General features: G+C 46.9%; 1 protein-coding gene across 5 annotated transcripts in view; it reads right to left on the bottom strand.

Moving 5' to 3' along the window:
• Positions 1–14,298, bottom strand: part of fgf13a (fibroblast growth factor 13a) — an 863,578-nt gene that overhangs the window by 473,945 nt on the left and 375,335 nt on the right. Inside the window, exon 2 of one of the 5 annotated variants that reach the window (XM_086002234.1) lies at positions 6,451–14,167. The exons of the other annotated variants lie outside the window; for them this stretch is intronic. Coding sequence (XP_085858360.1) covers positions 9,362–10,699 — 1,338 coding nt within the window. The 5' untranslated portion in view covers positions 10,700–14,167 and the 3' untranslated portion in view covers positions 6,451–9,361. Of the gene's footprint in view, positions 1–6,450; positions 14,168–14,298 lie in introns of those variants that run through there. 5 annotated transcript variants of the gene reach the window in all.

Genomic DNA, 14,298 nt, shown 5'->3' with positions numbered 1-14,298 from the left:
GCCGGGCTGCGTATAGACCCGAGAAGAGGGAGGCAAGAGTCCCACAGGGTTCTTCCACGACGGGAAAATAATTTAAAAAAGAAATATTAAACGCGCAGGAAACCGCGAGGAGCTGCAGGTTGCAACGGAAACCGCGGAAAGCAGCGCTAGCAACAGCGGGGAAGAAGGCAAAGCGCGGGAGGCGCCATTTTGTTAAATCGGGGAAGAAGGCAAAGCGCGGGAGGCGCCATTTTAGATTTGCAAGATGCCGAAGACTGGCTGTATCACTGCCTTTGATAATACAATAGAGGACTGGACCACGTATGTGGAAAGAGTCGAGGTATATTGCGAGGCAAACGAAATAGCCGATGAGAAAAAGGCATCGGTATTGCTAAACTTAATGGGCGCTAGAACGTACGGCCTATTGCGGGACGTGATTACTCCAGGCAAACCGAAGGCGAAGAGTTTTAACGAAATTGTTGCTGTCCTACAGGAACACCTAAACCCTGCACCGCTGTTGATAGCAGAAAGATTTAAATTCCACAGGAGAACTCAGCATAAAGATGAGAGCAATGCTGAGTACCTTACGGAACTACGCAAGCTATCAAAGCACTGCCAGTTTGGAGCAGGACTGGCAGATACCCTACGGGACAAATTTGTCTGTGGACTCCTGAGTGGAGGAACACAGAAGAAGTTACTGTCAGAGAAAGAGCTGACGCTAGATAAGGCTTTCAGCGTGGCAGTATCGTACGAAGCAGCAGCCAGGGGAGCTGCGGAAATTCAACAAAAGCCACAGGAGTACGGCACCCATGAAATGACACGGGGATTTGCAAAATGTTATCGCTGTGGCAGAACTAACCATGACCAGAAGGACTGCTGGTCCAAGGACAAAATATGCAGGCAATGCGGAAAGATGGGACACATTGCACGAGTTTGCAGGTCTGGGAAGAAGACCAGCGACAACAAAAAGGCTACTAAGGAACCGTACAAGAAAGTACAAAAGATGACGGACAGTAGTTCCAAAGACCAGATGAGCGATAGTGAATCCGGGAACAGGAGACTAAGCTGTCTCAAACTTCACAATGTAATCGCAAAAGAGGATCACCGAACCATTTGGGTCACCCTCACGATAGCAGGGTCCCAAGTTAAAATGGAATTGGATACAGGATCAGCGCTAACCGTCATGAATCGACGAGACTACGAGCGGCTATTCTCACACATACCCTTGAGAGAGACATCCATCGTCTTGACGACGTATACGGGGCAAAAAGTATACCCCAGAGGAAAAATAAGGGTGCCTGTCGAATACAACGGCAAGAAAATACGGAAATTGTATCTCTACATACTGCAAAATGGTGGACCACCGTTATTGGGACGTGAATGGATGAGGAAGATAAGCTTAGATTGGCACTCCATTCATGCAATGACGGTGGACGGTAAAAAAGATGAAGACGTCACTCCTGGACGATTGTCAACAATCTTAGCTAACGCCAAAGAGGTATTTCAACAACAACTGGGCACTCGTAAAGGCGTAACTGCCTCGATAAAAATAGAAGAGAATGCAATTCCCAAGTTTTTCAAAGCAAGACCGGTACCATATGCAATTCGCCCAGCCGTCGAGGCAGAGCTGGAGAATCTGGAGAAGGCAGGCGTGTTGTCTAAGGTCGACTGGAGCGAGTGGGCGACACCCATCGTTCCAGTCATGAAGAAAACGTTAAGCAATAAGTCTGAGGAGCCAAGGAAGGTTCGCTTCTGTGGGGATTTCAAGGTGATGGTGAATCCAGTCCTTCACACAGTACAATATCCTCTTCCAAGGATAGAAGACATCTTCGCCTCACTGTCTGGAGGGAAGCGTTTTACAAAAATTGACCTAGCACACGCATATTTGCAGATGGAGGTTGAAGAATCCTCTAGGAAGTATCTCACGATAAACACTCACAAAGGTCTTTACCAGTATCATCGATTGGTATTCGGAGTAGCATCGGCTCCGGCGATATGGCAAAGAGCAATGGAACAAGTCCTGCAAGGGATTCCGGGGACTCAGTGTTACTTGGACGACATCCTTGTGACAGGTGAAGATGACAGTGAACACCTTAACAACCTAGAACAGGTGCTCACTAGACTACGGGAACATGGGCTACGAGCCAACCGCCCCAAGTGCGAGTTTTTTAAGAAACAGATATCGTATTGTGGCCACGTGATTGATGAAGAGGGGTTACATAAGTCCCCTGACAAAATTGAAGCGGTTGTTAAGGCCCCAGCGCCTGAAAATGTGTCGCAACTGAGGTCATTCCTTGGATTGGTGAATTACTACCATAAGTTTTCGCTGAATTTGTCGACAATTCTGCACCCACTGAACGCCCTGCTACAAACGGGAGTAGCATGGAAATGGAGCAATGACTGTAAGCGGGCCTTTCAGAAGAGTAAGGACTTAATCACTTCAAGAGAAGTATTGGCTCACTACAACCCAGCACTGCCGATCAGACGGGCGTGTGATGCGTTTCCCTACGGCATTGGGGCGGTACTGTCACATAAATTCCTTGATGGTTTAGAGAGGCCGATAGCTTTTGCGTCACGCTCGTTAACTTCTGCCAAGCGTAACTATGCCCAGATTGACAGAGAGGCCCTCAGCCTAGTGTGGGGGGTGAAGAAGTTCAATCACTACCTGCATGGTCAAAAATTTACTCTGCTAACCGATCATCAACCTCTTGTCTCCATTTTCAACCATCAGAAGGGCGTACCGATAATGACAGCGCAACGGCTGCAGCGGTGGTCCCTTTTCCTAGGGGCACACCAATATGACATCGAGTACAAAGGAACTAAACAGCATGGGAATGCTGATGGATTGTCACGCCTACCGTTGCCGACGGTGGAAGAAGAAGACCTTGCAGTGGATCCAATGGAGTTATTCCACTCGACCATAGTCGAATGTCTCCCTGTGACGAATGCAAACATAGAAAAAGAAACACGGAATGACCCGACACTATCACGGGTCTATGATTTAACGGTGAAGGGATGGCCAGCACATGGCGAACCACTGCTGCCAGCATTCTCGCCGAGAAGAGAACAGCTGTCAGTGTGCAGAGGAACCTTGATGTGTGGATCCAGAGTAGTAATTCCACCTAAGTTGACGGATAGAGTGCTCAATGAGCTTCATGAGGGTCATCTGGGTGGGGTAAAAATGAAGAACTTAGCCAGAGCGTTTGTGTGGTGGCCGGGAATCGATAGAGAAATCGAAGAGATGACCAAGAGCTGTGCAGGATGCCAGAAGGTCCAAAACGCCCCACCACAAGCTCCTCTACATCCATGGGAGTGGCCCTCATCTCCATGGCAAAGGGTGCACATTGATTTTGCTGGTCCCTTCATGGACTCGATGTTTTTAATTGCGGTGGATGCACATTCAAAGTGGCCAGAGGTAATAAAAATGTCCTCAACCACCACGGAAAAAACTATCACAGTTTTACGAACCATATTCGCCAGGAATGGGCTGCCTGAACAGATTTGCTCTGACAATGGACCACAGTTTGTGTCTGAAGAGTTCCGAAGGTTCTTAAAGAACAATGGTGTTAAGCATTACACATCTGCCCCATATCATCCAGCCACTAATGGATTGGCCGAGAGGTTTGTTCAAACATTCAAGAAGGCTATCAAGGCAATGTGTAATGAAGATATACCCCTACAACACAAGGTGGACAACTTCTTGTTTGCCTACCGGAATGCGACACATGCGGTTACCAACCAAACTCCAGCCATGATGTTCTTCAATCGAAGACTACGATGCCGCTTGGATTTGGTTAGGCCAAACGTCCGAAGAGATGTGGAGAACAGGCAGTTTCAGAATATGAATGAAAGGCCGACCAGGAGTTTTAAGATAGGTCAACCAGTTTTGGCCCGGGACTACCGCACTGAGAAATGGCAGCCAGGAACGATTTGTACACGGCAAGGACCTCTCATGTATACCGTGGATGTTGGAGAGAGCATTGTAAGACGCCATGCTGACCAGATTCTAGAGTCACTGGAAAACGTCAACTCCACACCACGATCTGATACACCTGACGATGAAATCGACGTACCACTTGCAGCTACCGCAGAATCGGTGATATTGGAAGCAGATGAACCAAACAACGACATTAATCCCGACTCAACCTTGCCAGAAGAACCTGATACCCCAAAGAGGCGTTATCCAGACAGAATCAGGAAGCCTCCTCAAAGACTGAACTTATAATTGCTTAAACTTAACCAATGTATCTAGCAACCGTAATTGTGATTGTAATTAGTTATCATTTAGTTGTTAAATGAATGTTATGTACTGTTTATCTAAAAGGGGAGGAATTGTTGTGTATGTACCTTTAAGAGAATAACTGGTCTCAGACTGCAGTACCGGCAGTGACCACCCCCGTATAAAAGGCGCTAGTGAGCCTCTGTAGTTTCAGTTTTCCAATTGACTTCATTCAGTAAAGACTTGTTTTGTTCAACTCCTGCTGTCCGTGTCTCAATCATACACGGACATAATACCTCGGGCCGGTTGTTGGGGGGATGAAGGAGGGAGGAGAACGGGAGTGGGGGTAAGGGGGGGCGGGGTAGCGATCGCAGGCCACAGTGCCCCTCGTGATGTGAAGCCGGGAGGAGCGTTCCTGCTCCTCTGTTTCCAGATAAAGGCAAAATAAAAATAAAAGCTGTTGGTGGCCGCAGCAATCACTGGAGAGCGTGGGCAGACCAGGCCCGGGGCTGACCTGTTTTGCAGAGGGGGTCCTCCAACAGGTCTTAAGCCCCTCATTAATATGCAAGGGGCCTAATGCTTATTTAACTCGGTCACCCGGGACGCCTGAATATTGTCCAAGGCCTATGTGGCGTTGGGCGTATTTCAGGCATCCTTGGGCCCGCGAAATTGGTCATTTCACTCCCGAAAAATGGGCAAATCAGGGTCCCACTTCCAGGCCACAGAGTCCCTAGTGATAAGTTGTTAAAACTGCAGACCAAAGTTCAAGATGTACCTCTGCCCTGGATTGAAGCTAATGTCTAAAATTAGCCGAACTCTCCAACTTATCTTTTTATGCTTTTTTTTTAAGTAATTGAAGCACTGAAGCAGGTTTCCGTGAAAACTCCACAATGGATTCTGCCGGTCAGATTTCCTGAACCCCAGCAAGTGCTCAGTCCTGCGCGGGCTGCTCATCACCTCCGGAGATTAGGGGGGTTTGAGTTTACGTTGCACTTTAATTTGAGAAGGAATTCTTCATCTTCCGACAGTGCTTGTTAACAAGTCGAGAGAGAGCGAGTGAGGTATGCATCACTGATATCTGAAAATGGAGTGATCGTTTCCACTGATCGGAGATACTTACGCACTCAAAGACGGTTTGAAATTTTCACGGGAAAATGAAAAGGATCACCCAATAACATGCCTCAAAAACACCGATTAAAAATCCCCAGAAAATCCCAATTCCCAAGTAATAATCCCAGAGTTTAATTTAGTCAGTCAGCAGAGGCTGAATTATAAATGGATGGAATCAGGGAACATGATTCCGTAAGCACCAGTAAAAATGCCGGAATCCAGTGTGGGTCTGTGGGCACAGTGGAGTAGTGGCTATGTTTGTGGGTGAGTAATTCAGAGAATGTGACTTCAAACTTGGCTTCAGTTTGAGAATTTGAATTCACTTTTCTTTAATCTGGGAAAAAACAAGCTGGTCTCAACCGTGGCTAACAAGGGAAATTAGGGATAGCATAAGATCCAAGGAGAGGACATATAAATTGGCCAGAAAAAGCAGTAAACCTGAGGATTGGGAGCAGTTTAGGATTCAACAAAGGAGGACAAAGGGATTAATTAAGAAGGGGAAAATAAAATATGAGAGTAAGCTTGCAGGGAACATAAAAACTGACTGTAAAAGATTTTATAGATATGTGAAGAGAAAAAGATTGGTGAAGTCAAGCGTAGGTCCCTTGCAGTCAGAATCACGGGAATTTATAATGGGGAACAAAGAAATGGAAGACCAATTAAATACATATTTTGGTTCTGTCTTCACAAAGGAAGACACAAATAACCTCCCAGAGATGTCGGGGAACATAGGGTCTGATGAAAGGGAGGAACTGAAAGAAATCAGTATTTGTAGGGAAATGGTGTTAGGGAAATTGACGGAATTGAAGGCCGATAAATCCCCAGGGCCTGATAATCTACATCCTAGGGTACATAAGGAAGTGGCCCTAGAAATAGTAGATGCATTGCTGGTCATCTTCCAACATTCGATGGAATCTGGAACAGTACCCATGGATTGGAGGGTAGCTAATGTTACCCCACTATTCAAAAAAGGTGGTAGAGAGAAAACGGGGAAATACAGACTGGTAAGCCTGACATCGGTAGTGGGGAAAATGCTAGAGTCCATTATAAAAGATGTAATAGCAGAGCACTTGGAAAACAGTGACAGGATCAGACAAAGTCAATATGGATTTATGTTAAGTCTGTGTGTTATATTGAGAATTACTACACAGACCACAAGAGTAAACTTTAACAGGTCTTTACTAGTCGAAGGTCAGGGCGGAACTGCCCAATAAATCATTACACAGCACTTATATGCCGGTGTGGTCACCACCGGTATTACAGTATACAGCAGCCAAGATAAAGTAGTGCAACCCTTAAAATAGTTCTCTTAAAGGTGGAACGGTTACATACACCACAATCCTCCCTTTTTAGCTTAACAGTATATATTCCCCATTAAACATAACATCATAACATATATACACAACTTCATGTAAGCACAGTTTACAGATTCAGTCTCTCTGGAGGCTTCCTGACTCGGTCCGGATAACGCCTCGGTGGTGTAGTAGTTTTCGGTGGTGTAGTAGGTTCTTTTGGCAAGGTCGATTCAGCTTGAATGCCAGTGTCGGGTTCATCTGATTCCAGTATCACAGGATCGGAGGTAGATACTATGGGTATCTCTGCTTCATCATTAGGCGAATAGAGTTGTGGAGTAGGTTGTCCCTTTTTGGATGACTCTCTGATCTGGTCAACATGGCGCCTTATTATGCTTTCACCAATGTCCACGGTATACATCAGCGGTCCTAGTCGTGTGCAAATAGTTCCAGGCTGCCATTTCTTGGTACGGTAGTCCCGGGCCAAAACTTGTTGACCTATCTGGAAGGATCTAGTTGGCCTTTCATTCATGCCTTGAAATTGTCAGTTCTCTACGTCCCTTCTGATGTTTGGCTTGATCAAATCCAGCCGGCATCTTAGTCTTCTATTGAAAAACATCATGGCGGGAGTTTGGTTTGTAACCACATGTGTTGCATTCCGGTACGCCAACAAGAAGTTATCTACCTTATGTTGTAGATTTCTGTCTTCATTACCCATGGCCTTTATGGCCTTCTTGAAGGTCTGGACAAACCTTTCAGCTAATCCATTGGTGGCGGGATGGTATGGGGCGGACGTGTAGTGCTTAACCCCATTGTTTTTTAAGAACTTCCTGAATTCTTCGGACACAAATTGCGGTCCATTATCAGAACAGATCTGTTCCGGCAGCCCATTCCTGGCAAATATGGTCCTTAATACTGTGATGGTTTTTTCCATGGTGGTGGAGGACATCTTTATTACCTCCGGCCACTTGGAGTGTGCATCCACCGCGATTAAGAACATTGAGTCCATAAATGGACCAGCAAAGTCGATATGTACCCTTTGCCATGGAGATGAGGGCCACTACCATGGATGTAGAGGAGCTTGTGGTGGGGCGTTTTGGACCTTCTGGCATCCTAGACAGCTCTTGGTCATTTCTTCGATGTCTCCATCGATACCTGGCCACCACACAAACGCTCTGGCTAGGTTCTTCATTTTCACTCCACCCAGATGCCCCTCGTGAAGCTCCTTTAGCACTTTATGCTGGAGTTTGGGTGGAATCACTACTCTGGATCCACACATCAAAGTTCCTCGGCACACTGACAGCTGTTCTCTTCTTTGCGAAAATGCTGGCAACAGTGGTTCGCCATGTGCTGGCCATCCCTTCACCGTTAAATCGTAGACTCGTGAGAGAGTCGGGTCATTTCTTGTTTCCTTTTCGATCATAGAATTTGTTACTGGTAGACATTCCACTGTGGTTGAGTGGAACATCTCCACTGGGTCCACTGTAGGCGCCTCTTCTACCGTTGGCAACAGTAGGCGCGATAAACCGTCGGCATTCCCATGCTGTTTTGATCCTTTGTATTCTATTTCATATTGGTGTGCCCCTAGGAAAAGGGACCACCTCTGTAGCCTTTGCGCTGTCATAATGGAAACGCCCTTTTTAGGGTTGAATATGGATACCAACGGCTGGTGGTCTGTCAGCAGTGTAAACTTCTGGCCCTGCAGGTAATGATTAAACTTCTTTACTCCCCACACCAGGCTGAGAGCCTCTCTATCTATCTGAGCATAGTTGCGCTCAGCGGAGGTCAATGATCTGGATGCAAATGCGACTGGCCTTTCCGAGCCATTTGGCAACTTGTGTGAGAGTACTGCTCCAATAACATAAGGAGAAGCATCACAAGCTAAATGAATAGGTAGCGTTGGGTTGAAGTGAGCCAACACTTCCTCTGAGGTGATCAATGCCTTGCTTTTGCGAAAGGCCTTCTTACAGTCCTCGCTCCACTTCCATGGTACTTCTTTCTGCAAAAGAGCATTCAGCGGGTGCAGCACCATGGATAGATGTGGCAGAAACTTATGGTAATAGTTAATTAACCCTAGGAACGACCTCAACTGGGATACATTTTCCGGAGCGGGAGCCTTCACAACAGCTTCGATCTTGTCAGGTGACTTGTGCAGCCCCTCCTGGTCAATGACATGACCACAGTACGAGATCCGTTTCTGAAAGAACTCACATTTCTGACGATTAACTCGAAGGCCATATTCCTTCAACCTGGTGAGCACCAGTTTCAAATTTGCAAGGTGTTCCTCATCGTCATCTCCTGTAATCAGGATATCGTCCAAGTAACATTGAGTGCTTGGAATTCCCTGTAATACCTGCTCCATGGCCCTCAGCCAAATTGCTGGAGCCGAAGCCACTCCAAAAACCAGTCTATTATATCGATACAAGCCTCTGTGCGTGTTGATTGTGAGATACTGGCGCGACTCTTCCTCAACTTCCATCTATAAGTACGCTTGCGCCAGGTCTATCTTGGTGAAGCGTTTCCCGCCAGACAATGAAGCAAAGATATCCTCAATCCGCGGAAGCGGATATTGCACCGTGTGAAGCACCGGATTAACTGTGATCTTGAAATCTCCACAGATGCGGACCTTCCCCGGTTCCCCTGGCTTGTTACTCGATGAACGCTTCATGACGGGAACAATGGGCGTGGCCCACTCACTCCAGTCCACCTTAGACAGTACTCCTGAACATTCTAGCCCTTCCAGCTCAGCTTCCACAGCAGGTCATATCGCATAAGGTACCGGTCTGGCTTTGAAAAATTTTGGGTTTGCATGTTCTGCAATCTTGATTTTTGCCTTAATTCCTCTCAGTGTTCCCAGTCCCTGTTGGAACACCTCTTTAGCCTCATCCAATATTCTGGACAATCGTTCAGGTTTGACATCTTTCTTTCCGGAATCTACCGTTATTGCGTTTAGGGAGTGCCAGTCCATATTTATTTTCCTGATCCACTCCCGTCCCAGAAGTGGTGGACCTCCCTCAGGTAGTACATATAAGTCCATTCCTTGGTGTTCTTTGCCCTTGTGCACCACCTTGGCTTTTATCTTTCCGATGGGGTATACTCTTTGCCCCGTGTATGTCTGCAATACTATCTCCGTATCCCGTAGGGGAATATGTTTGAATAACTTTTTGTAATCTTGCTTATTCATGACCGTCAACGCCGATCCGGTGTCCAATTCCATCTTCACTTGGACTCCTGCTATCTGCAGTGTGACCCAGATAGTTTGTAGGTCAGCTTCCTTGCTCACATTGTGAATTCTCAGACTACCCAGTTCCTTGCTGTTGGAGTCTGTATCCGAATTCTGTTCATCCGAACTCTTCTCAGCCACCTTATGTACCTTTCTGCACTTTTCCTGCGGTGACTTTTTGTTGCTGGTCTTCTTTCCTGACCGGCATACTTTAGCTATGCGACCAAGCTTGCCACATTTTCTACATTCCTGGTTTTTAAACCAGCATTGGTTTTGATCGTGTGTTGTCTTTCCACAATGATAACATTTCGTTGTACCCAAAGCCATTTGATCTACGCTGAGTACCGCTGCCTTCAGCTGCATTTCCGCCGTGCCTCTCGCTGCGGCTTCGTGCGATGCTGCAATAGTGACAGCCTTATCAAGTGTAAGATCATTCTCTTCAAGCAGCCGCTTTTGGGTTCCTTCTTTCGACAATCCACACACGAATTTGTCTCTCAGTGCCTCTGTCAGGCTTTCCCCAAACTGGCAGTATTTCGCTAGCTTACGCAGTTCAATTAAGTACTCCGCGTTGCTTTCCTCTTTCAGTTGCGTTCTCGCATAAAATTTAAATTGTTCCGCTAACATCAGCGGTGCAGGGTTCAAATGATTTTTCAGGACAGCAACAATTTTAGCGAAAGTCTGATCCGCCGGTTTAGCTGGTGATAGAAGATGCTTCAATAGCCCGTATGTCTTCGCACCCATTGAGTTTAGTAAGGTTAGTGCTTTATCTTCATCTGATATTTTATTTGCCTTACAATATATCTCTATGCGTTCTACATACGTGGCCCAATCTTCAACATCGGGATCGAAATCGTTGATGTTACCACGCTTAGGCATCCTCGCAATCTTCTTGAGAAACAAAAGGAAATTTTTCTTTTATTTTTTTTTTCAAAATGGCGGTTTCCCGCGCTTGTCTTCTTCCCCCCCGCCTACGAAAATGGCGGCTTCCCGCATTTGCCTTTCTCCCCCGCTGGCTGTAATGGCGATTGCCGTATTGCTGCGTTCGCCCTCCCCAGCGGTTCTCGAATCGTGCTTCCCAGCCCCTCTTGCAGTCCGGTCCTTTCCCCCCCGGCTGCGGCTGAGTTCTCCGCGGTTTTTTTATTGTTTTTATTTTCTCCCGCGCCTTACGCTGACCCGGTCGCTGCGCCTCGCGGCCTCGGTAGCTGCCCGGCCTTTTTCACCGGTCGCGGTCGAGCTCTCTCTCGACGCTGTTGCATCTCCCAGCCCGCTTGTAGCCCGGTCTCTCACACTGGCTGCGTTTGCATTCACCGCGGCTTCCGTGCCTTACGCTGCCCCAGTCTCAGCGCCTCTGGCCCCGACTTCTGTCCGGCTCTTTTCCCCGGCCGTGGTCGAGTTCTCCACCCTTATATCCTCCGTTTTTCCCTCCCCTACTTCACGCCAACGTGGCCGACTTGCTGCTCATCGCTGATCGGCTTACCCACCACCGTGATAGAAGGGATGATCACTGCCTGTTGCTGATGGAAGGCTTCGTGTCAGAATTCTTCCTTTGCTCTGCAGGCCTGAGTCTTTTCTCAGCAGAATGATGAGGGTGGATGCCTCCTCTCAACGCCCGTTAAACTGCCTTGGATGTATCTCTGCTGCAGGGTAAGATCGTACTCGTCGCCACTGTTAAGTCTGTGTGTTATATTGAGAATTACTACACAGACCACAAGAGTAAACTTTAACAGGTCTTTACTCGTCGAAGGTCAGGGCGGAACTGCCCAATAAATCATTACACAGCACTTATATACCGGTGTGGTCACCACCGGTATTACAGTATACAGCAGCCAAGATAAAGTAGTGCAACCCTTAAAATAGTTCTCTTAAAGGTGGAACGGTTACATACACTACAATTTACAAAAGGTAAATTGTGCTTGACTAATCTATTGGAATTTTTTGAGGATGTAACTGGTAAAATAGATAAGGGAGATGTGGTGTATTTCGACTTTCAGAAGGTTTCGATAAGGTCCCGCATAAGAGATTAGCGTGTAAAGTTAAGGCACATGGGATTGGGGGCAAGGTATTGACTTGGATAGAGAACTGGTTGGCAGACAGAAAGCAAAGAGTTGGAGTAAACGGGTCTTTTTCCGAGTGGCAGGCAGTGACTAGTGGGGTACTGCAGGGATCGGTCCTTGGACCCCAGCTATTCACAATATATATTAATGATCTAGACAAGGGAACTAGATGTAATATCTCCAAGTTTGCAGATGACACAAAGCTGGGTGGGCGTGTGTGCTGTGAGGAGGATGCTGAGAAACTCCCGGACATTTTGGACAGGTTGGATGATTGGGCAGAAGCATGGCAGATGCAATATAACGTGGGTAAATGTGAGGTTATCCACTTTAGTGGCAAAAACAGGAAGGCAGATTATTATCTGAATGACAATAGATTGGGAGAAGGGGAAGTGCAACGAGACCTGGGTGTCCTTGTGCACCAGTCGCTGAAGGTAAGCATGCAGGTGCAGCAGGTGGCTAAGAAGGCAAATGGTATGTTGGCCTTCATAGCAAGAGGGTTTGAGTACAGGAACAAGGATGTCTTGCTGCAGTTGTACAGGGCCTTGGTGAGACCACATCTTGAGTATTGTGTGCAGTTTTAGTTGCCTTATCTGAGGAAGGATGTTCTTGCCATGGAAGGAGTTCAGCGAAGATTCACCAGGCTGATACCTGGGATGGCAGGAATGACGTATGAGGAGAGATTGGGTCGATTGGGCTTATACTCGCTGGAGTTTAAAAGAATGAGAGGGGATCTCATTGAAACTTATAAAATTCTGACAGGACTGGACTAGATGCAGGAAGGATGTTCCCGATGGTCGGGGAGTCCAGAACCAGTGGTCACAGTCTTAGGATAAGGGGTAAGCCATTTAGGACAGAAATGAGGAGGAATTTCTTCACCCAGAGAGTGGTGAACCTGTGGAATTCTCTACCACAGAAGGCAGTAGAGGCCAATTCATTAAATATATTCAAGAAGGAGTTGGATATATTTCTTAAGGCTAAAGAGATCAAGGGGTATGGGGAGAAAGCAGGGACCGGGTACTGAATTTGGATGATCAGCCATGATCGCATTGAATGGCGGAGCAGGCTTGAGGGGCCGAATGGCCTACTTCTGCTCCTATCTTCTATGTGACCTCGAAGCTGTCGGATTGTCGGAAAAAACCCAAGTGGTTCACTGATGTTCCTTTAGGGAAGGAAACCTGCCGTCCTTACCCGGTCTGGGCCTATATGTGACTCCAGTCCCCCACACCAACACTGCCCTCTGAAGCGGCCTAACAAGCCCCTCGGTCGCGTCTCACGGTTCCTTCATCGTCGCTGGATCAAAATCCTGGAACTCCCTCCCTAACAGCACTGTGGGAGTAACCTTCACCACACGGACTGCAGCGGTTCAAGAAGACGGCTCACCACCACCTTCTCAAGGGCGACTCAGGATGGGCAATAACATAAGAAAACTACTAGGCACTTTCTCTAAGCGTTAAACAAAGCTTTGATCAACTGTTTTACAACATGGAGGTCTAGTTGTGTCCTTCACTAGTTCCTGTTAAGAATGTCCTGCGCAAGCTGGGCCCGTGCCTGAGTATTTATACTCTCCCTGGACATCGCCACCCGTAGGCCGCTCAGTATTATTTTTAAGTCTTTCTTTCATGAATGACTGATTCATGTCAGGCAATAAATGCTGGGCCTTGCCAGTGATGCCCACATCCCGAGAATGTCACAATCAGTCACCGTAAGCCAGCGAACCTGCAAATCCGGTTTGTAATCGTGAGGTTTAAGCACTAAAACACCAGTAACCGTAGGGTTCGAATGTGAAAGAAATGAAGATGAGGAGGAACTACTGAGTAAGCGCAGATTGCTTATGAGAAGAGACTAAATGGGGGAGAGAGCTGGAAATTGTACAGCAATCAAACAGTCTTTCTCAGTATTCCAGAGCTGAGCCTATTCTAATAGGATGCTAATGCAGTGGAGACCAGAGTCCTTTCATTTAAAAAAATATAATTTTTATTCCAGCATTTTTATACTCAACTGGCGAAGGGAGGGAGTTTGTGGTTCTGTGACCCTGGGCATGTTTCTTTGTGAACAGCATGTGTCGCTGGTATCTTTGTGCCTTACATCCCTCAGCTTCACCAGGCACAGTGTTCTGACTGGGTTATTTCTGGCCTAGCCCTGGGCGGTTTAAAGCACAGACTGCAAATCCTTTGTTTAAAAAAAAACACGAGGAAACAGAGAAATCGTCCGTGGGGGGGGGAAAAAAATTGCACGTTTGTGCCCCCTCTGTAATTGATGCTTCAGTCACGAGATGTGTCTGTGCTCGAAACTGTGGAGAAAACTGCAATCACTGAAATAAATTGCTACGGTTTCTCAGCATATGACATACACCTGCATGCAGCACACTCCTCTAAGGTGCAACTTTACGTGCATTGCATACAGTTCCCATATTAAGATTGC

The sequence above is a fragment of the Somniosus microcephalus genome, chromosome 1 (assembly GCF_052327205.1).
Source record: "Somniosus microcephalus isolate GS21.2 chromosome 1, FLI_Smic_1.0, whole genome shotgun sequence".
Taxonomy (NCBI): Eukaryota; Metazoa; Chordata; class Chondrichthyes; order Squaliformes; family Somniosidae; genus Somniosus; species Somniosus microcephalus.
The sequence above is the reverse complement of the archived record's forward strand: the minus strand, read 5'-3'. Positions and strand labels throughout refer to the sequence as shown.